Raw genomic sequence first — 21,087 nt, forward strand, 5'->3', positions numbered from 1 at the left:
CATGCCTGCAAAGGTGTTCAAACATTACCAGTGAAACTGTAAGGCTAAACAAGTCTTCCTCACCAGGCCTCCCCTGGCAGGGCAGATACTTAACTAAAGCTAGCACCTAAAGCTAGATAATATTTAAACTGCTTTTGATATCAGTTCCAGGGGAGGCCTGATACAACTTGCTAAATAAGAAGTTATTATGTTTTAAAAGACATAAATGTAAGAAAAACACATGATTAAGAATTCAGATTGTTTTTTTAAAAACATATGACCATAAGTTTGATAGCAAACCTGTCACACCACCAAGGTGGACTCTACCCTCCTTGTGCTGCGATACTAGAGCCTGCAGTCACATCGCAATCACCAGCTCTTTTGGTGTTGCAGAAGGAAAAAGCCTTCCCTTTATTAAGCAACTGCAGAGAAGCACCAGGCAAAACTGTGGTCTGACCTTAAACTTTACCAGGGAGCCAAGGAATAAAAATAAGAAGTCTGTTTTATGAATTTTTGAAGTGAAACTCACGTTAAGTGTGTATGGGGCATAGATGAGATTGTTCCTTGAGAGAAGTATAGATACATAAGGTTACCCAGCTGTGCAGCCATGAAACATATTTTTCTTGATTAAATAAGGAACTATGGCAACGAAGGGTACTCTATGGCCTCCCATATGCTGTAACAATGAGACATAATGAAAGGTCTTCTGGGAGCTCTCCCACAACTGTTTAAATTTTATAGCATAAACTTCGGGAATTAATTTTGAAAAAGAGAGAATCCTATTGAATATTTGATGTGCACTGGTCCTTTTTTTCCTTTATAATGAAACAATTTCCTCTAAACACCCACATTCTTTAGGTTGAAAAAAAATCACCTGCTCCTGCTGAATCAACTCTCAAGAGAGATGAAGATAATAGTACTGCATATGAACTTTACAGTATTTGCTTAGTATATCCTATTTGCAGATATCATCTTATTTGAATAATCATATGTTTGCAATTTTCCAGCTCCTGATGAAAAACCGACCTGTCATCAGAGCAAATTTCCTTCAAAACCCACATACGACTGTTATCTGTACCTGGTGTTATTAAGAATATTCATTTCTTTTTTGACACTCGTTCCACTACATCCGAAGTTCTCCATAGGAGAGGTCTCATCCCAGCCCATGGTGAGGTCATGCTACTGTTCTGTAAAAACTGACTCGAAATAATTGTCTGATAAATCTGCCGCTTCTTTGTCCTGTTGTCATTTCATGGGAGCAGCTTTCTACTGAATCTTTTGTTCCCTTGGAGGGCAGGCTCCTGGCTGCAGCACTAATTGCTTGTAAGCCCAGAGAAGAGGCTAAATTCCACCGCAGCTGGGTTATATCGGGATTGAACAGAGGCCCCACCCTTGAACAAATAATCCCCGTGGAGAAATTATTGCCCAGTCATCAAGGGTGAAGCGATACAAAGGAGGTAGTAACACCAGGGGGTTTATCCTTTTACACCAACAATACTGCCTTCATTCCTCAGAGCAAGGGAACAGCGAAAGAGGCGACCACCATGGTACAGGGAGGTTGGGCTAAGCATTTTAAATCAAAATAGTGATTAAAAGATAACCCAGGATGACAACTGGAACTGTAGCTTTCATAAACTTTTTCTTCACTTGCACCAACTCTGAAATTAGCAGTTCTCTTTCATTTGCTTCACTAATTAATTCATTTGGCTCAACAAATCATCTGCCTGTTCAGAACACTTCTCCATTCATCCCAGTACAAACTGGTGAAAGGAAGGAGTGCTACTTGTATTTAGGGGTGAATGACATGACTCAAGATGAGCACTGGTGACTAAAGCTGTGATTAGGATATGGCATAAGAGTGAATCTGGCAATGAAAGGGCACAGGCATGCAAATTCAAAGAGAATCTGGGAAAGAAATAGAGAGGCCTGGTACTAAACCTAAAGCACTTCCCGTAAAGAAATCAGTGACCTGGCAGCAAAGAGAAACCGTGATTGGGGAGACACAGTTTTTACAAGTGGACGTTAAGGTAAGATGTTAGAAAGGAACACTCACACCCCACACCCCAGGTGTTTGACAACAGGGTCTCACATAACCTGCCCAGCAGCAGAGGAAGTTGTCACTCATCTCTTCCCCTTCACACTCATTTCCACACCCATCACTCCCCTCTCAGACAGCTCCTTAGTCACGTCAAAGCAAACCTTTTTATGACCACAGTCTGAAACTATCTAAGTAAAAACCCTCCCTGAAACCAATTCCTCTCTGATACGTACATTTAGGCCAGCAGACTTCTGAATGGATGTGATTAAGGGAGCAGTAAACTGTAAAATGCAGGTAGTGGGGCTGGGAACAAGAAGTGGAGAAGAAGGTGGGAATCTCAAGGTGAATTTCAGTCTGGTGATTTGTAATGTTGCATTACATTCTAAGTTGAAACACAAGTACCAGAATCACTTGGGATTTACCAGACCTACTTCTTGAAATATAAGGACTTCCATTTCTTTGCAGGAATCAGTCCCTTGGGCCTTAAAATTAGAATTCTAATCTTAATCTCTGCTTTTTCTTTTTTCTTCTTTTTGTTTTGCTGAAGATAACACCATTGTTTTGGGGCAGACAAATAAATTACCATGAAATCTTTAATTTCCTTATGAAATTATACACCAAACTGTAAAGTACCATAACAAATACTGGTTTGCAGAATTTAATTACACAAAAAGTAAAACATGAGCTTGCTTTAAACAAAGATGGGATGACGTTCCAGCTGGAAAACCAATGCAATTGTACAGTTAAGAGACAATATCATAATACATATATGCATAGAGACTGTGAGCCTGCAGGCAACTTTCATTTTGGCACTTCCTAACTTTAAGTACTTGGTTTTGCACCTTAATAACATTCTTTTAACATAGTGTGTGTATAATACACTCATAGATCACTCAGCCAAGACATAATTGATTTAATCATCCACATTTGTGAATGATTTGGGAAGCTTACTTGACTTTACCAAGTTGCAGCCCTGCCCAATAAGAATTAAAACAGATGCCTCTGTGAAGCCTGGAGAAACAGCTGATGATGTAAAAGGAACAGACTGAACTGTAACAGGAGAAGTGTGACAAAAAATATTTTGTTTTTTGCCACTGTATGTGTAGCCAAAACTACAACACTGCAGAGCTGTCAGCCCAAATGGCAAATGTGGGGCTCTGCATTTTGAAAGGATAAATTAGCTTTAGAAGAAACTTCAATTGCAAACACTACACATTGCAAGGCATTTACCTAAGAATGAGGAAGAAGATGCAAATAAGGGACTTTGTAAAGAAAATAACACCCCAACCACTATTTTACACATACCTCTATGTGTAGCATTTTTAATTATGGAATCACTGAAATTCCTCTGCTGTTGGAAGAGGCTACATTTGGTTGATAATAAAATTAGATACTTTTGTAACCCAGAAGATTCTCTCCTTCTGTCATCAAAGATTTTAAAGTTCTTTGTTCTTAATACTATACAAATTCAAATTAAACCAGCCCTTCTCTAACTTAATATAGAAAAGCCCCAAGTAAGAACAGTGAATTGCTGTATATTTAGAATTATTAATGGTGGCAGCCTCAAACACATCCGATTTTTTCCTATATACAGATTTCATCTCCATCAGTGTAAAAGTGGATATCTAGCAGGATCTTATTTCCAGTTTGTGGTCCTTCTGCTATTCCTTTAGAGAATTTGCTGTGTAACCAATTAAGGTCTAATTGTCAGGAAGTTGCTCTCAGTAGAGAATGCTTTCTCTATTTCCAAACACTATCCTGTTGCGACCCATGAAACTGGTACTAAAATTAAAATCCCTCTTCCTTCCAAACAGGAATCAAAATTCCTTTCTGCAAGACTGATGCAGGCATTATGAAGCCCCCATGAGTTATGCTTTGCCTTCAGAGAGCTGATTTTTGCTCTTTTCTATTTGGACCTTTTGCAAAACATACGGTTTCCTTGTCTCATTTTCCCAACTGTAAAATGGAGAAAACATTACTTCTCTGTTTGCAGAGCAATTAGGATAAATACACCAAAGGTCTGTGAAGCATTTGGATTCTGTGATAATAATGCTTATACAGATGAGGTTCATCATGTGTTTTCTTTCGTATCAAAGCCATCTTCAGCAGCTCATGTCTCTGGTTACTTCACACCTCAGTTTACTGTTCCCCCACTGCAATTGATTTTAAAAATAAAGTTTAAATTGAAGGCACAAAGTCATTCATATTAAACTTAAAGCCCAAGAAAGGCTGCAGAACTGTTTTGTTTCTTAAATCATAGGAGCTGTCTATTTTGTAGCTTGCTGTATGGCATTAGAAAGAGAATTAGCAACTGGAAGCTGTGTTATCATCCAGTATTATCTGTCAGAAAAGATAAGCAACTACAAAGGCAGACTTGTACATGCAGATTTTCCACTAATGTCCCTTAAAAATCAGTTCCACCCATGTAAGAGTTTTAATCCTTCATTAGCAGTCACCACATTTCATTTTTCTTATTATGTCAAAAGTTCATCCCACTTTATACTGTCTGCCTGATAGAGGCTTCTCAAACCTAGAAGGAAGATAGACACACAAAACTAAGGACAGACCTTTCCAAGACTCAACCATCCTGCCAGCTACTCTGCTGAAGGTTTTCTTAGCTTTGGAAAAGCAGGATGCTATAATCTGTAAGCATTTTGCACAGAACAAAGGAACTTTGGAAAATGTGATCGGCAAAGAGCGACTCATTTAGGAGTAGTGAAGCTCTGTGAAAAGAGCAGAAAACCTGAAATGGAAGGTGAGAGGTGACTGCAGACCTGATTTCATAATCCTTCATTCTATGCAGCAAGCAAAGTGTAAACTCTTTCTACAATACTAGTAATTTCAATACTTGCATTTTTGTTTGCCTTCATAGTTTAATCATGTTTTTTATTTAAAATTTCAATTCAAAATTGAAAATATAGGGACTAAAAAGTAACTGCTTTATTCAGAAACAAAATGAACTAGCTACCGTAAATTCTCTCCATTACGGGAGGTGGTCTTTAGTATCTGTTTAGGCACACCAGTGTGAAAGCTTCAGTGAATGGGTTGATATTCAAAAGTGCCTCTACGTCTACAAGTGAAGCACCTCCATCACTTCTTTATTTCATTTATTCTATTCCTTTAATATTAGAATTTCAAATATTAAAACTGCATTTTGTGTTTTCCTCCTACTGAATCCCAGTCCTTCTGCAGGACCAAGAAAAACAACTGTAGACCTTACATCTGAAAACCAGGCTTAAAATCACCACCACCCTTGTTTGAGACTAACAAAACATGTCTTTAGTGCAGTGCTCACTTCATTCCTACCTCAGCAAAAGGGACACTGTGGAGATTGTTAATGTGAAACTGAACAACTTTTGACAGGTGTCCCAATTTACAGATTTATCTTTAAGTAATCTAACAAATGCTTTATTTTAAAAACTCTTCTGTAGACTGGCACGTACAGATACTCGAGTGCCTGACTTTGCACTTCCAGATTCTATTTGCACCCCAGGAGCTGTGCTCTTCACCTTCAACTACAAGGGGAGAGTCTCAACAGAAGGATTCCAAGATGCTTGAACAGCACCTTGATAAATGAAAGAATAACTGTGTTTTCTGCATAAAAGACATACATGTGGGGCACACAGGTATCTGCCTGCATGTGGAAAAAGTGTTTTACATTTTTAGAGCGTATGTCCAATTTATGTAACAAACATACTGTGAATTGCCTTATACATCACATGATATCTGCGAATTAGGGAAGGTTTCTTGTGATCTCTCATCCTGGCTTGCAGCTCTGTCCCACAACATGAAACAAAAAGGAAATAGGAAGGAAATACATTCCTCACATAACTGCCTGCCTTTTCGACTTGGAATTTTACCACAAGCACCTTATATTTTCAATGACCATGAATTAAATGTCTTTCCCAGTCTAACAAAATTAATGCCATGTTTTTATTTACTTATTAATACACACACACACTAAGTCTGACTTTCTGAAAAGACTGCAAGACTCAGTCACAAACATAGCGACACGCATATATAAATAAGTATGTATATATGAAAGCCATACATATACACATAAGGCAGAAGCTGTGTATGTTAATTTTTCAGTTGTGGGTACACAACACTGTAATTACCTGATAACAAATGAAACACAATGAGGAGAGTCAGCACGTCAGTCTATCTGAGGAAGAAAAACGCCTCGATTAAAGTGGGAGCTCAGAGTGTTGTGGACTCAGCACTTGGTAACTGATGACTGAAAAATAAAACATCACTTTCTAATGCCTAATTAAGTCAACACAGCAGCAATATTAAAAGGCTGAGGACAGCAGTGAGTAATTATGCCTGGACACATGAAATGTTAGGTTATTTGCATGACTGAAGCACACAGTCACGTTCCTATAGCACTGGCTGGGACAGAAGCATCGCTTCAGAGAAACGCAGGCTGAACATGTATTTTTAAGAAGTCATCATTAGAGAAAATCATTTGTGTGTATCAACGACTATACGTACACATGTGAACTGAACACCTGATCACATACCTGTGCCAGTTCTTATAAATAGCAAAACATCATTTTATGTTTTTTTAAGTAACTGCTGGGAAAGTGTAATTAACAGGATACAATTAGGCAACAACTAAGAAATACTTTAAATCAATCCACAGACTTCCTGTTTATGATTATTACCCAGAACTGTAAGAATGTATAAAATGACTGCAGAAAGGAAGCTAGCACCCTATATAGCCCAAGGGCAAAATATGCATCATATTTAAACAAAACCAGCCTCAACAACAAAAAAGATAATAGAGTAGAGCATACACTTTAAATATAAGCATGGTAGTTTGAGTTAAGGGTCCTTGGAAATAAACTGTACTTATTTATTTATAGAGCTATCATCATTATACCTCTAGATGCACTGCAAAATGAGAAAATTCACTCCTTTTAATTACAGCTAAACGAAAGCTCACATGGAAATATCCACTGCAGTAACAGAAGGCAGAAAGCAAACATACATACACAGATTGAAAAACAAAGAAAAAAACATTTCAAGAATAACTGACCTGTAAAGAAACACTTTGCTTACACAGGATGTTTGAATTCTATAAATGCAGTTAAATTACAGAGAAATCTATTTGCTTTGATCTGATCCAACAAAATCCTCATAAATAATAACAAGATTTGGGGCTGATCTAAACACCTTGAAAAGGTTACTGTCTACCCTGAGCTACTGGGCTACCAATGGAACTGGTATTACTGCTATACAGAAAAAAATACATAAATGCATAAATACTGAAATTTTAATTGGCTGATGCACTGTCACAGTGGGCGAACTTGTGGATACAGCCCTCTCAAACCCACTCTGTTTACAGAGATGAAAAAGAACAGCATGCAAATAGTCAAAAGAGATAAAACACTTGAACAACCCTACAGAATTGCAATAGCAATCTTCTAGCAGAAAAGGATTAATTAGCAACAAAGACAAATGGCCATTTGCCTTAAATTATCAGCTTGTCTTCATGATCACTGTTCGCAAGGAAAATCTTTGTATCTCCATAGCTATCATCTAAATACCTAAGATATGATGATGCAGTGTACAAAGCAACTGAATGCTTTTGAAGATCGCTGAAATCCCAGATGAAGCACATTTGTTCCATGAAGACATTTGTCGCAAGCACTCCCCAATCTGACAAATGCATTTGACATGATACAAGAACATGCCAACAGACTGGCACAAAAAAAATACAAAATAATAATGCTTATTTTCTTGATGAAAGAATCCTGTCAGTGCTCCTTTTCCAAACTCTTTTTTCTCCTCTCAAGGGATGCATTCATGTTATGCGCACGTCATGCGCAAATTTGAACTTTGGATTTAAACCCTTGCTTCACTTGCATTTAAATTATGTAAATATCAAGCCCAAGCCTTGTGAAATCCTGAACAGAGAGCATCTCATCCTGGTTCAGGATAAAAGAGGCTTCTCTTCTTCCTGTTATACATTTTGAATGGGCTAGCGTAGGGCCAGTCTAGTATTTAAAGTATTCTCACACTGCTAGGGGATGTTTTGCAAGTTGCCTCATTCCTGCCTCCAATTCTCTCTTGTAAAACTTTCACTTCTCAGCATCATGAATATTCATTTGCTATTTAAGTTGATGTGAAGTTACTATTCAGACAGTGCAAAACCTTCTTTTTTATTTTAGCAGAGGTTTAACTATCAGAAGGTAGCTGGAAATAGTTGTGTACCTGGGTCCCAGCCGTGAGAATAAAATCTTTATCCCTGGCCAATGAGAGGGATGTCAAGTAAAGGCATTTGTGTCAGCTCTTCCTTCCTGCCACTACTGCCTGGATAATCGCTGACTATTGGAACTCATTAGCCTGCAATTAATTGACAAATTGACACGGTGGTTGGCAAACACCAGTGACTTTGCAGCAGCACCCTGCCAGCAGCGATCTGCTGTTTGTGCAGCATTAGCAGCAGCCATGATGGTTGTGCTACACATCTGCTCCACCCCTGCTTGAAGACGAACAATTCCACCATTTGGACCCAAGTAGTGGGTGCTCGAATCCAGATGCTCCAACAGTGGTACCAATGTGACATCTGTGACCTTCAGCTGTCATTCTGGAAGGGTGCAGAGCCCCACGCAAGCATTCATCCTATCTGCCAGATCCAAGCCTTTACCTTTGAGATCGCACTGGGCTGATGTGGCACTAGATGCTTCCAAAGTGGCATACTGACCGTCTCCTGCACCATGCAATTTTGTGCTTAGAAGAACAAAAGGCTCCAGCCACTGAATAGCTTGTTTCCCTCCTGATAAACCAGCTCTCCAGGACAGAAGTCTGCCTGTAGTAATTCTATCAGGAGAAAACACTTTTTTTTTTTGCTATTATCATAATCTAACACAGATATAAAGGCAAACAAAGAAGACAAGCAAACCTCACTTTCAAAATGGAGTCCACCCAATAATGCACGGAGAAACCCACTTCCCTGCTGTGATCATGAATACAAGCTCCCCATGCCGTAAGAGCTGTTTAAAATGACATGCCCACAAACCGTATCTTGGCAGACCGGAGAGGTAGGTCTGGTCTGCTTTTAAGATATGCTAACATACTTATGGCTATATAGGAATTAATTTTTCCCATGCCAGCTAAAGCCCTAAAAAAGACATAGTTACACTGGCCAAAAAAAGAAAGAGACAGAAAGATGGAGAGAAACAGAAAAGCAGACAGATCTCTTGCGGCAATAAACTTAAACTGGGTCCAAACAATGCTTCCAAAAGACTGTGAATATAACTCAGAGTTTTTAAAGACAAAATTACCATTTTTAACTACAGAGCTGACAAAAATTATGTTCACAACAGGACACGCTAAATGATGATGTCTCCTTCCCGAACTCTAGCATAGGGCAACAGAATTTCATGAGAAAAAACCACCAAAAATCCATAGTTTGCTATTTAAATATACATTCAATTTAAGGTCAAAGAAAGCGAGCAAATCCAGAAATCAGCACGTAACAAGAACTTGATTACAGTCAGAAAAATGAAGTAAAAGAAAAATGAACCCCAAGGAAATTAACTGATAATTAAGTGGGGACAGTGGGGCATAAAACCCCCAAAACCCTGCAGACTATCCAAAACCATAAGAGGGAGAAGAAATCACATACATTCATTCCTTAACAGAGCTGTAAAAGAATGAAAGCAAAAATTGCCATACAAAAATAGGGCATTTCAATTTCTCAGCAGCCAAAACGTCATGATACATTTTTAAAAGGGGCCACTTCTTCTCAAAATACCAAGTGGTTTTTTCCTCACTCCCTCCAAACGCAGGTAATTTTCTTAATAATTTTCACCTTTGCACTGTTGAACATAATGGGGCAAATAATACATGATGCACAAGTAAGTCATAACGCTCTGAGCAAGTGAACAGAAGCAGTGAGATGCTGAATGTGTGATAAATCCAGATCTGAAAGTGAAATACGCCTCCTAATTAAAAATCAATTATTAAAACCAGTAAAGAATGAGAAAGAAAAAAAGGCTCACTCACCAAAGTCATAATGAAATCCTGGAAACTTCAGTTATTTGAAAAGCTGAAAGAAACCTTCGACATCTATATTTAACTAAAGATTCTCCTAAGGCTCTATTGTGGGTTTCTCGATTTTATGATTAAACAGTTCAGTGAAAAATTGTTTCTGGTATCTTTTGTGCTTTCATCTCTTCATTCCAAATGGTCATGAAAATGAACAGACAGCATTTACATGGGGAATGCAAGAACAAATCAGTGCTCCAGCTCTGGGAAATCAAAGTACACGGATGCCCTGATGTGGCTCTGAGGTGACACAGGGATGATAAGCAGCCACCAAAACCCATCAGCACCTGAACATACAACCAATGCACTCCATTCACTGACAACGTTGCCCCTTGGGTCCCTCGGCGGTTCTCCTCCAGAAGACGGTTTTTACATACATATTGAGTAATTCACAACTGTTAGAGCAGGGTGTTCAAATAACTATTTCCAACTAATTCGAGCTCAATTCTGGAAAGATTTCAAACACGCAACAGCCCAAAAGCAGCTTAAAATCACAAAACCTGTTGCACAAGCTTGGACAAGTGCAAATCTCTGGTTTTCATTTTCTGTAAAACTAAGATGCGCATCCATACCCCCAGCAGTGACAAAGAGATTAAATTAACAAGCGTTACTGAAGAGATCTGAATCCCATTACTGGAGAAACTACACTGGTGTTATGCATTATCATAAATATTCAGTATCTTCAATCAAAAGAAGGCTCTGGTGTTTACGTATACAATAAAGTTTTAATAATTCACTAACAATATTTCACGTGGACAGCTGCCGCCACTTCCAGCATGAAAAAATATATCCAGAACTTAAAATCCAAACCCATTCGACTGGAAATGAAACGATCCCTTCTAGAGAGAGATGCACATGTTCAGTATCAAGTCCCTTTTCCCAGAGGCAGGGGCTCCTGGCTTCATCTGCCTGAGGCAGGCAGGGGTGCCTCCATCTTGTGCTCTCCCAAACAAGCTCCAGCCTGCAGGCTCCCTGGACCCTTCCCTTCTCCTAAAGACCAGTGCATGCACCCAAGGATGGAGCCACAGACACCCCATGGTGGCTGCCCAAACCTGGGAGTACTTTGGCAATAAATTTCCCAGGACTTTTCCTCAAAACACTCTGAAAACCTAAGGGAGTGAACTGTGAGGATGCACTAGAAACCCTATCCAAGGGCAGCTCCAGAGCACAAACAGCCCCTCAACCATCAATAGTCAAACTCTAAGCCATAAAATAGTGAAATCTGGTATTTTACCTGTGTCACCAGCCGGGGGGATGTCGTTATCCTTCCACTGGAGATTAAAGTACCTGGGGTTGGGGTTCCTACCAGGAGGGATGCTGGGAGACCTCCTCTGTGGGAGGCCATGGTGCTGCCCTGACCGCCCGCAGCCTGTTGCAGCCAGTTCCTCAAGGGACCCACAGCGCCAAAACCCAACCTGCCACAGGAGCTTACCCACGCTACTTCTATCATACTTACTGTAAGGGAACTTCTATAGAATCACAGAATGGTTTGGGTTGGAAAGGACCTTAAGATCATCTAGTTCCAACCCCTGCCATGGGCAGGGTGGTAAAAGCCCAGAAGGCCACCAGGAGGAAGGGAAGAGGCAGAAGGGAAGGTGCAGCAGCATCCTCCCTCAGCCTCATGTGCTGCCATCACCTCAGCCTGCCTAGAGTTGAGGGGGGAGACCAGGAAGTCTGGGAGTGGAAGAGATGTTTCTAATTGACAATAGATTAACTTGATTGAATAGATTAACTTGATTGAAACTCCTCAACGTTCACCACATAAAATACAGGAAAAATCCCAACCTGATCCGCAACACAAGCTCATCCCGTCTGCCGCAGAGGGAGAGCCATGTTATCTAGTGCCACGCTGAATGGACATCAACTTTCGAAGTACAGTCCAGCTGAATAAATAGCACGGAAAGTCAATAGCCAAATCCTTTCGGCAGCAGCAGTGCTCTGGGAACCCGGCTGGAATTTGAATATTTGCATTGATTTATGATTTTCCTTTGCCGTTACCAGCTGGGAGCAAGCACCGCAGAGGAGGTACACAAATGGCTCCGCAGGAACAGGAGCGGCGAGTGAAGGATTACCTTTTAAAGGATTACCTTTTATAAAAAGAGAAGAAAAAATGTGGTACACTGCAAACAACTAACTCGAATCAAAAGAAACAGATTAATCCAATGGGATTACCAGGTAAGGCTTCCCTGTACTTTAATGTCCGGACACACAGCTGAGAAACGTGCATGGTTTTGTTTTAGATACCCGGGCACAGTTGTCAAGCACCTTTTCATGGGGCACAAATAAGGGCTGCCTGCTCAGTTAGGGTGTTAAAACAAAAGCTTTGAGACTTGTCCTCAAGCCTCACAAGCAACAGCGATCTTCTGTCTTTTCACAGAGCCCTTTCCTTTCCCCTTACATATGTAAGCTCTGATCATCAAGTCCTTTTAACTCCAGCCAGGAAGGAAGATTAGTCGCAGCCTGTATCGCTCCTGCACTGTGAAATTTCCAGAACCGAGCTCTTTTACTTCCCTCTGGGAGGCAGGGGAAGTCACAGAAAACTGAGATCAAGCTCTTCATGGGCTTCTTTTTCCCTGAATTGTTAACACTCGTGAAAGGTTTTACAGCCATAGTTCTACAGCATTACAGACAGTAAAATAGCGTCAATCAAGCAATATAAAACAGCACCCATGTATTTGGAAATAATACACACTACACGCACTTGTGTGTATCTGCCTTACTAGGAGGCACATTGGTAGCATCTCTTACATGCACTGAAGATTCATATTGAATTCTGGCAAACAGAATGGGGTAAGCAACCAAGGTGGGGTTTTTTTTAAGTACAAAGATAATGCCTCATTAATTTACTAAAATCACTTTTTACTGTGTTTTAATTATGTAACATTTCTTTCAAAACCATTTATCTAACATGGATTCAAGATTCCCTTGAAGTAAATTAAAAGTCCTAAAAACTTAAACATAATATAAAGCAGCTCAGTTCCTTTATGTTTCAGTCAGCCTTAGTCAGCCTTACAAGGTCAGACTTAGTCTAATCCAGAGGAGAAACCAGATTCAGCAGCAGTCACAAACCCTGTCTCTTGATGATATGAAAGGTTATCGACTTCAGTGAGTCTTCCCACCTTATAATTTTACATTTCCATCTTTTGAACTTATCACACATTGTTTTATAACCAAGTAAACACTACATTTCTTCAGCATATATTTCACACTTACTTAAGAATAAATAGAACATTAAGTAAAGACTCACCTCCTCCACCTCCCAGAAGGGTGGAATTAGCTGTAAGAAGAACAAAAGGAGAATTGTTAGCATTGAGCCTCCTAAATATAGATAGAATCAAAACAGAAGATGCTTCACAAGGTATTTTCCATTGTTTCAGTAACTTTCAGACTTTTCACTTATCCGAAAACATTTATTGCAAAACCAATCACTTATGTAATTTGTAATCAGCCTTTACCTTTGCACTGTTTTGCGATATCTTTGAACATATAAGCTAATAAATAAGGCAGCAATACAATTATTAAAGCTAATGTGTTGATTAGCTTATGAAGTTCCAATTTTGAAGTAACAATTCTATAAACCACATTCCTTTGTGATTACCAAATGAAGTAAAAGTCTTTTATTTTAGAGAAACTTAAATAGACTTTGATGCAACTTTTGGGTAGCTCCCCTTGCTTTCTATGACATTGGACCTTTGAGGATGACAACGAGAACCCTTGGCCACGTTGATATAAAAGGGTGTTTTACGAATGCATGCAATTAAATTGGGATTTCACTCAGTATGCTTAATTGTCTCTGTACCACATCATCCAGCTACTCATGCCAGAAACGGATAAATCACTTACGGAAAGCAATTTTCAGAGCATGGTGACACAAGACAGTCCTTCAAATTAAGCTAGCACAATTGGAGCCATGCCAAACATTTTCCTTTCACTGCCTAGGCAAAAAACAGAAGGAAAGCCTAGGCTTCTAAACCTGCCCTGTAGATGTGTGGGAAACAAATCCCTGTCATATCATAACATAAATAAAACACAATATAGAAGCAAGACTGTATGGGATGAACACACAGAAATACGCCAAGGTACTTCTTACTGCTTGCTGATGAGTAAAGGGGAGGCAATACCTCAAACCATTTTCTGCTCCAGGACAAAGGTAGATGGCAAAATACACAAAATAAATTAGGTATTTTCCAGTATCCAAACTTTCCACCCTTATACATAATTGTTTCTACAATTTCCCTCTCCTCCTAATAGAAGACTGTAAATTCCCTGCTGCTGTTTCTTTCTATCACTTACTTGAGACTTTCACAAAAAATTGACCGTTACCTTTGTTTTCCTCATTTCTTTTTCAGACATTCTACAAACACCTTTGACTTAACATCCACTTTCTGCTCAACCATTTGATCCAGCTTTCCCTGACACTGCAATAAAACTGTCTTCATTGTAAAGCTAGGTTTTCCATCAAAGTAGAATACCCAAGATCTCTGATTTTAAAAGCAACATGTACCACGAATACTATTACCTCAACAGTGACTCAAGAAGTAGCTTGATATTATTCAAAATTCAATGTTCTCTAAGGAAATAAATACGCAGCTTTATATCCAGCACAGCTGACCATATCAAATCAAAGCAAATTACAGACAGTTATCCAGCCCAGAACTGGTTGTTCCTACAATCACTGAGTAAGCAAATCATTGAGACAAGGACCTAGAGAGATGTTCTCATGAATCTTTCTGATCCAAGACCAGTTCTAATACTCTGGAAGACTGGACAGAGGAAAATGGGTAAATAATCTTTATTTCTAGCCATTTTCAAAGAAACACTTAGAGATGCAGAAAGATTGGAGCAACAGGCATAGGCGCAAAACGGAAACTTGAAAAAGAGGACAACATAATCATCCATACGTGATGAACATCTCTTGGCTGTCCTCTATAAAGTGCTAGCAGGGAAGAAATAGTGCTGTATATAAATCGCCTTTGAAAAAAATATAATGATAGTAATACTGAATGTGTGCAGACATACAAAGAGTGCCACTGAACTTCAATCTTTCTATACTTACCTGCTCTTGCCCTCACTGAAATTTGCTGTTAAAGACACAGATTAAAAACATATTTTTACGGCAGTTTCCAAGGCTTCCTGTAACAGGCAAAATCACCTTCCCTGCAGTAAGATGAGTTTATCTGAGACAAAAATCAGTGTACTTCATATCAGAGGAAAATACAAGTAACAAAGTGTCATTTGCCATGAGTCTGCTATTCACGCTTATTCTTTTTGGTACTGTAGAATACACCTACAATTACTGTTCTAATTCTTAAATGAGTCAAATTCTAGAATTTCAGTTATTATGTTTGGGAGACTTGAGAGACACAGCTAAGACCTGTTATATGTCACAGTATCCAAAGTTTCCACTGCTAAAAATGTTCCTTCTGATACCCAGCCAACATCCCTATTGCAAACTCTCATTCAATGGCTTCTCAGAGAATTATGTTTCTCTCATTAACTTTTCCTGACAATGTTCATCTTTCCAATACTTTATAAAACTTGTCACTAACATGTACTATAAGTCAGCATCACACACTTCTCTATAGAAACAGCAAAAACAGTTCAAATACATTTTTGGCTGCAATGCTACAGCTATTGAAATTGCAGTAATAATTCACAGGCACTTTTTTGTAAAAGGAATTATGCTCGCATACTAGAAGGAAAATTAAGCCATTTTCCTATGATGCCAGGAAAGATCATGACTGAATTTAAAGGATCCTTCCCTGAAAGATAATGTGCCATTCAAAAAGGAAGGAGTTTTACTTTCTGATTTTTCAGACCGTACCTGAAAGGTTCAATAAAATACACCTCTCTCTGTCCATCTTTGGGAAGGCCTTACCATTAAAGGAGTAACTTGTCACTTAGCACCAAATGAAACCTTTTCCCCTGCCAGAGCTCAGAGAGCAGGTCAGCACAGCCCCATGGCTGTCATCACATCGCATTACACTGGAGCAAGCACGGCCTCTCTTCTCAGTCCCTCTGTGTTAACCTACAGCTGCATTTTGTCCATCAGTGCTTCCATATGATCGTGTCTCGCAAAACACTGCGAAAGGGGCTCCCACTGTAGAGGTACACCTATGGGTAGGTATGAGTGACCAGCGCTGGGACCCTGGGAGCTTCCATCTCCAGACCTGACGCAGTCCAAATTCCCCCCCCAGGCTGCACCACTACAATGTGCACATGCACAACTCCCCTCGTAACTCAGGGCATGCACAGCCTTAGGTAGCACCCATTACAACATTAATAGACACCTAGTACATCCATCTTGACCAACCTCTTATCTTTTATTCCTCTATTCCAGAGCTGCACAACATTCTGAAGTCACAGGATGCTTGGAGTGGGAGGAAAGAGGAAGACTGAACTGCTACCAAGTTACCAAGGCAAAGAACAGTAAAAAAACAAATAAGAACAAAAGTGGCTCCAAAGAAATGTGAGGTGAAGATTTCTTGCAGCTGATTTCATTCCCCTCGTTACTCTTTCAAGTCAACCTTTCTAAAATTTCCTCCTTAAAAACTACACTCTACAATAGATTCCTGGCCATTAATTCTAAAAATGCACTCACAATAAAAACCTCGAAATATTATTTTAATATGGACCCATTTATACTAAGAGGAGTGATGACAGAGAGTGGTCAGGCAGCCAGCAGAATATGTACTTCCTTCTCAGACTGAAATACAACCCACACAGACAGAGCCCCATCTGAAAAACCTCAGTTAGGGATGGCCTACAAGGGGCAGAGAGCTCATCTGATTTCAAATATTTCTGCCTGCACCAGTGACATAGGGTTCAATAAAAAACAGTAATAACAATAAACTAAAACACAACCGTATCTGGGGACCAGATCCTCTGGTATATTTTAAACAGCGGCTTCAGGATGAGAAAAATCACAGCCCAGGAGATGCTGTGCATCGCCACCACTTTAAAAAGTCTTGAACTCTGCATTGTGAGAGACAGATCTCACTTCCAGTCTGCCTCACAACAGCAAATGGAAATACATCTAGAAGCATTAATATGGCTTTCAGCCCTTTAGTTATAGATTTAGCTGCATTAGAACCATTAGCAGTAAAATGCGTTTCTACAAAGTTCAGGCTCATCTCTAAGAAAAAACTTACTCTTTAAAAAAGGAAAAATCCACTTAAAAGAAAACACAGCCTCTAATCACTGAGTATAACAACTTAGCCCTTAATGTGATGTTTATGACTCCAGATTCAGCCAGAAATTCAGTATTTCAAATGACTTGGCACCTCAACAGACTAGAATTTTTAACACAGAATAGCAGCATGAGGACAGAGCTACTAACCGAACTCCATGAACGCTGCTCTGGTCTACCCAGAACACTCCACTCTTGCCCTAAGAAACAAAATTCCTTCCAGAACACTTCTGTGGGGCAGAGGAATAAAAAAAAAGAACAGAAAAATAGAGGACCTGGAAGGAAAGAATTTAAAGTAAGCTCGGTTTCTCATTACAGAATTCCCACAATGAGATCTCAGGTTACTAACATGTACAAATTTCAATAATGAATATACCAGCATATTTGACAAATAAGAACTGGACATGAATGTTTTCAATCTCGGCCTTCTTAATGAGTGAAGTCATACAGCCTTCCAACGCTTCTTTGACTGAATAAGCAGATCAGAAACTTTGGCACAGGTCTTTCAACATTTCCCTCAATATTGTCTTTACAACAGCATCCTTGCCAAGAAGTAGGATTATTTGAAATTTCGTGGAAAGAAAATGAATGCTGAAGAAGTTCATCTCAAATGAAACTGAAAATCTTTCTGTGCTGTAAGCCAACAGTGAGAGAAAATGAAAAGGGAGGTATGCATGGGTTGCTTAAACAGACATTTGCAGACACAGAATTAGTTTTTCTGCTGTCAGTTTTGTGGAATTTAGAAAACAGAAAAGATGTGAACACCAATTTTTGCGATTCTCTGGGGATAACATGCTTTTAGCTTTGTTAACAACAGAGCTGAATAACTCTGCTTACTTTTTGTTAGCATATACTCATCTGACAACATTTTAGAAACGTAAATTCTTCTGGGAGTATGTCTTTGTCAAGTATTAATGGCACTAGTAACTTAAATTGACATCTATGTCATACAGCCATGCATCTGTCAGGATAATAAAAATATACTTTTTAAAGATTACTTGATACTGTCTGACTTTGGCAGCAGATGTTTGAGCTTATTTTGATGTAAAAAAGATCGACTATTTTTGTCAATACTTTCTAATTGTGAAATTTATTCAAGGAGACATCTTTATAACTGGCAGTGTTTTAAGATGCAAGACATTCTATTGCCTCAGACACCATTTTTATTCATCAATAAAACATCATAACAGGCAGCTGGTGAGCACAGTACCAGTAATTTATGGAATGGGAAGCTACATTTCTTTCAGGTGTTTTGTGAGACATTCTTACCTGCCAGTGTGTTGTGTTTGATCTTTTCTCAAGAAAGCAGAGAGAACAAAGAAGAAAGAGCTAACAACTGCACCTTGCACGTTCGACCATTCTTAACACGAGATGTGTTTTGGTGCCTTAAAGTAAAAAGCTTTCAGCTTCAAGATCATGAAGCAATTTTGAAGGATGTAGAGTAAATAAAACACAGCCATACACAATAAGCTATAGTACAGTCACCAGTATAATTAACTTGGCTCAAAATACTTCCTTGCACACAAAGCCACGGCAATCAGGAGAGGTAAAATAACACTGGAGAACAGACTGGGCCACAGATTTGCAAAGTTATGTAAATGCCTAATTATGCAAAGCAGAGACTACTGGAAATTAGAAAACCACCCAGCCTACAAAATAAGACTGACTTAAAACGTACAGGCATTATCAGTAAGCACTGCTATTAGCATCTTCAGACACCTATGTGGCTTTTGTAAATACAGCCTTCAGATACTTACTCACTCTGGAGGGTGTGACAATAACCTGCATGCAACCATACACCAGAAACAGCTCCATAATACAGGCAGCAGTAACTTACCTAACTGTTTTCTACAGTGCACAAGATTTCTATGAACAAGTTGCTTCACTCTATACCCTGGAAAGAGCTATTGCCCATTCCTGCATTGGCCAAAGACCTGGCCTGGATCCAGTCTGCTCCTGAGAGCTCCTAAAGATGCTTTTGAGATTGCCCAATAGTTTTGGGCTGTGCTTGCTTTTAATGGGTGATTAAGAGCACATCATATTCCCAGTACACACTCAAAGACTCGAGCTTCCATGTATTAAGAAATCTCCTCCAATTCTGCCCACAAAAAACCTCTGTAAATAGATATGAACATCTATCCAGTCTTATATTATAGTTAGTAAAGACTACAAGCTCTCTTTCTAAAAACCCTACATGTCAAGGAGCATGACCTAATGAGTCCAAATGATTCAGCTTATGAAGTTTCCAACACCTGTATTAGCAAAACAGATGACGTGGTAGACAAAAGAGAGGGACTAAATTTTCCATGCCTTACTTTTTTCCCAAATACCGCAAGTGCACGCTGCAAGTTTGTCCTACTTTAAAGATAACTCAAACCTAATGGAGGGCTTTGTGCAATTAAAAGTACAGGTTCTATGTTTGCAACTAATAAAATGGTTTTGTGCTCATACAACCTGTGCTAATCCACCCTCACAAATTCTGTATAGAGAACAAATTGTTAAAACGATGTTTTCCCATCTTTGCAGATCAAGTGTCATTATCTCCAATTTCAAGCTTGCAAAAGGTATTTCATAGGCATATGAAGGGAAAAAAAAATCTGCATAATAGTAAGTGCTGAGGAGTTGATCCCGTCAAGGAAATGGTCTTCACAACATTCTGAATTCAATAAGGAAACAATAACTGTCCGAACTTTCCCGCTATTTTTCTTCTTCTAATGCATTACCAACTCAATATATAACATGCATTTATGCAAGAAAGGTATTTCTAAAAGTTATATATGGCACCCATTAAGCTTCATCAGTCAGATGCAAAGCATCTCTGAAATTTGATATAAAGAGTTAAAAAAACCCACCAAACCCACAAAACCCAATGTAGGCATGGCAGCGGTCAGCAGCAGCAGCATACTGTTAATGCTCTATAGAAGTAAGCACGCAGCTATCAGTCTGTCATTTCAAATTGGGAGTACATCAGGGGCATACCTTCATAGTAGAAAGTGCAATATGACAGGTTTTTCCCTTGCAGTGAAATACAATAACTACTTTAATGCAAAGTGGGAAAGCTAACAGAAACTGAAGCTAATATGTGAGAGAAGGTGTTCGGCCGAGAGTACTTCCTAAATGCTGCTGTATAAACTTCCATATGGACTGAAGATTAGGCTTCAACTTTAAAAGTAGCCTAAACTTTACAGTAGCCTGAGGACTCCACGTCACCACAACTGTTTCTTGATGGAGAAGTCGGACAACCACAGCAAAAAGTGTAACTTAAAAGAATAGCCCAAAAAAACAAATGAACTTCTTTTTAAGAATGGAACCCTTCAGTCCCAAACACAGCTCTGCAAAGCATTTCAGGTGAACTCCTACAAAACCAGCAGTTCACACATTCATACCAATGGAATTCATACCCTCCGCACCCATCCATTAGTAGTTTGAACAAACCAGAAACATCCAGTCCGATTCAAAGGAAAGAAAGTGATGTAAAAGGCAAAGGTTTCTCACCAGCACCTTGTGAGGGACAGTTAGAAGAACCTGTTTAATGAGGCTGACCTCATCTTTGGGAGGGCGAAGACGACAGACTTGTTCATACAGAAGCTGCAGTTTGAAGGGAAGGAGCTAGAAAAGACTAAAACTGGCTGGCAAGCACAGAACCATCCAGCAGCACATTTTACATCAACCCTGCTGCAAAAGGCATGCTCATTTCTCACATTCCTCTCATTATTTTCTGGCAAACATGAGAAAGAAAGGCACAAAGCAGGCATAATTTCATTCTAAAACACAGGCTGATAAATTGCCCCACACGCTACCAGATGCTAAAGGGAAAAGCTAT

General features: G+C 39.3%; 1 protein-coding gene across 1 annotated transcript in view; it reads right to left on the reverse strand.

Moving 5' to 3' along the window:
* Positions 1-21,087, reverse strand: part of MACROD2 (mono-ADP ribosylhydrolase 2) — a gene marked incomplete at both ends in the record, with an annotated part of 889,218 nt that overhangs the window by 681,862 nt on the left and 186,269 nt on the right. The window contains one exon of the mRNA XM_080615786.1: positions 13,323-13,352. Within this exon, the coding sequence (XP_080471912.1) occupies positions 13,323-13,352 (30 nt within the window). The remainder of the gene's footprint in view (positions 1-13,322; positions 13,353-21,087) is intronic.

This window comes from Psittacula echo (assembly GCF_963264785.1).
Source record: "Psittacula echo genome assembly, chromosome: 4".
In the NCBI taxonomy this organism is placed as follows: Eukaryota; Metazoa; Chordata; class Aves; order Psittaciformes; family Psittacidae; genus Psittacula; species Psittacula echo.